Raw genomic sequence first — 2,401 nt, 5'->3', positions numbered from 1 at the left:
ATATTTGTGGCACACAGGCAAGGCTATCAGTAAAGTCACATCATTTACATTTTCATACAGTTTGTTGTTTTTTCTGCCAGACTAAGAAGGTGGTTGGACTCTGAGGTCTGTAGACGGTTTTGACCCTCAGTGCCCCTGCCCTGCGGCCACACAGACAGCATTGGTGTTAAAAATGTCAGTACCGCTCAGACGTGTACACTAATGTAAACTTTTCTATTTTGCCTTAAGTGTCCAACTTTAAGAATCCAGCAGCTATGCAGGGAGCCGCTGTCAAGATTGTCAGGTAATGTCAAATGATTGTTTCAATTATGGATTTCTTATTGCTTTAAAAGCTTTTGTAGTCATTAAAAGAAGATGAATGAGTTCTCTGATTATACATCAATCCCTCAATTTAATAATACTGTATTAGCATTGCACTGTAACACTAGCAGTATCACCATTATTCACTTCTGTCTGTTTCTTCTAGAGTTTCTGTCCTCCTGCTGGTGCTTTGGTCAGACCCCCTGAACTGCCAACACACTACAGACCACAGGAAGGTGAGCAGCAGGGGAAAATAAACATGTGTGATCTGTCTGACACCCTCATACACACGACCTGGCAGACCTACCTCGAATATTTCCAGGATTTTTTTATTCTGTTGTTTTATCTATTAATCTAATCACATGGTTGGCACAGGCTGGCGGAAGGCTTGTCTAGTGGAACATGGCACGCATGATTGTGTCTTGTTAGCATAGACAAATGCCACCTTAAGTTATACACTACAATTCCTGCTTCCTCTGTCCCAGTATGTGTAAACAGGTAGAGTATTCCCAGGGGGAACCTGACCAGGCTGCTAATCTGTTAGCTTGTAATGAGAGTGAAAGGTTCTGTTGATTGCAGTGAAACAGAGAGGGCTTATGTCAGCTGTCAACAAACCACCTCTTGACCTCTGGAGCCACAGAACCCACATGGAGGGAACTAGTGGATGCACCTCGTTGGTAAAGCTGACTGACAGATCAGCTATCCAGTCAAGTTTGTGGGGTTTTGGTGCAAGTCGGCTCCGTGTGTTTTCCACCCTGCATTAAGCTGTGTGACCTATGGCTGACCCCGGAGATGACAGTGGCGTTGAGTTACAAAGGCTGAAGCAGGGTAGAAGAGGTGGGGGGGCGGGGGTCTGAGTTCTCTCTGAATAGCTGCACAGGCTGATTGACAGGAGAAGAGCTTCCTGCCAACTCTCCCGACTGCTTCTGTATTCTCTTTCCATCCGCTAAAAGTCAAAGGCAGCTGAGCTTTTACTTTGGCCATGTGTTTGCCCAGAGAGGTTGCCGTGAATGGAGACAAAGTGCTCCTTAAAGAGCAGGATTTCCACGCGGCTCCACGTATGTAGCCAGCTTGGCACAGGGCTTCTCCTGGCAGGTTTCTCCAACAGAGAGTGCAGTGATCACTGCTAATTCGTCCTTGGCAATGTTGCACAGAGGGATTGAGTCAATAGTGAGAAATGCAGGTAGCCAATAGGGGATAGCCCACTAACAGACACCCACTAATCAGCCAAATCAGGGCTTTATAACCGTGAACAGAGGTCTGTTTCATGGACAGTGGTGGGAGGCAGAGGGGCAGGATAGTCATGTTGATGAGATGAGGTCACTGACTTCAGCCTTTATACAAGGCCATGATCTGGGGAGATTAAAGTCTTGTTGATGGAGGCGTTCCATCAATCCTTGGCATTCACTTTGTGTGGCACTATCCAACTTCTTTGCACTCTGCGGTGTCGCTAATCATGCTTGTTTCATCCCCATACAGGTTACTCAGAGGGCAGAGCCCCAACAGGAGTTCAGGGCAGAGCATGGAGAAATCCAGGGCTCATGGGGCGCCTGGGGACCCTGGTCAACCTGCTCCCGGACCTGTGGAAGAGGGGTTCAAGAGCAGAGCAGGCCCTGCCTGCCTGTTTACACACAATCCCATTACCCCTCCAGAAGAGCTGATGTTCACCCTCAGCAACCAGACCATGTCATTTCAGCCCTGCGGCCAACAGTTCCTCTGCACCGCGACACAGCCAAGTCCTACAACAGCAGTAATCGTGGAGAGCTGAGGGATGAGAAACAAACCCGGCCTGGAGGACGCAGGTACTGTATCATCTAGCACAGGGTGATGGGATTGGCTTTTGAGCCAAAAAATCTGAGGTCTTGAAATCACTTTACTTATAAGTGGAAATTTTCATGGCTGTGATTTTTTTATTTTGAGATGTGCTTAGACAGTGTAAACTGGTGACAAACGGAAAAAACATGAATATGATAAATGCAGATGCTTCCATACAGGGCACGAGGAGGCAACTCTATTTTTTGGGGGGCTTTTATTGCCTTTATGATAGTGACAGCTGAAGACAGACAGGGAAGGGGGGCAGAGAGGGGGGATGACACACAGC

At 47.4% G+C, this 2,401-nt stretch overlaps 1 protein-coding gene across 1 annotated transcript in view; it reads left to right on the top strand.

The window, feature by feature from the left end:
• The first annotated feature begins 254 nt into the window (after window positions 1-254).
• Window positions 255-2,401, top strand: part of LOC118343399 (thrombospondin type-1 domain-containing protein 4-like) — an 8,804-nt gene continuing 6,657 nt past the window's right edge. Inside the window, exons 1-3 of the mRNA XM_035682201.1 lie at window positions 255-283; window positions 467-536; window positions 1,780-2,102. Coding sequence (XP_035538094.1) covers window positions 255-283; window positions 467-536; window positions 1,780-2,102 — 422 coding nt within the window. The remainder of the gene's footprint in view (window positions 284-466; window positions 537-1,779; window positions 2,103-2,401) is intronic.

This window comes from Morone saxatilis, unplaced genomic scaffold, assembly GCF_004916995.1.
Source record: "Morone saxatilis isolate NCDOM2014 unplaced genomic scaffold, NCSU_SB_2.0 Contig11, whole genome shotgun sequence".
In the NCBI taxonomy this organism is placed as follows: domain Eukaryota; kingdom Metazoa; phylum Chordata; class Actinopteri; family Moronidae; genus Morone; species Morone saxatilis.
This window is presented reverse-complemented; position numbering and strand designations above follow the sequence as displayed.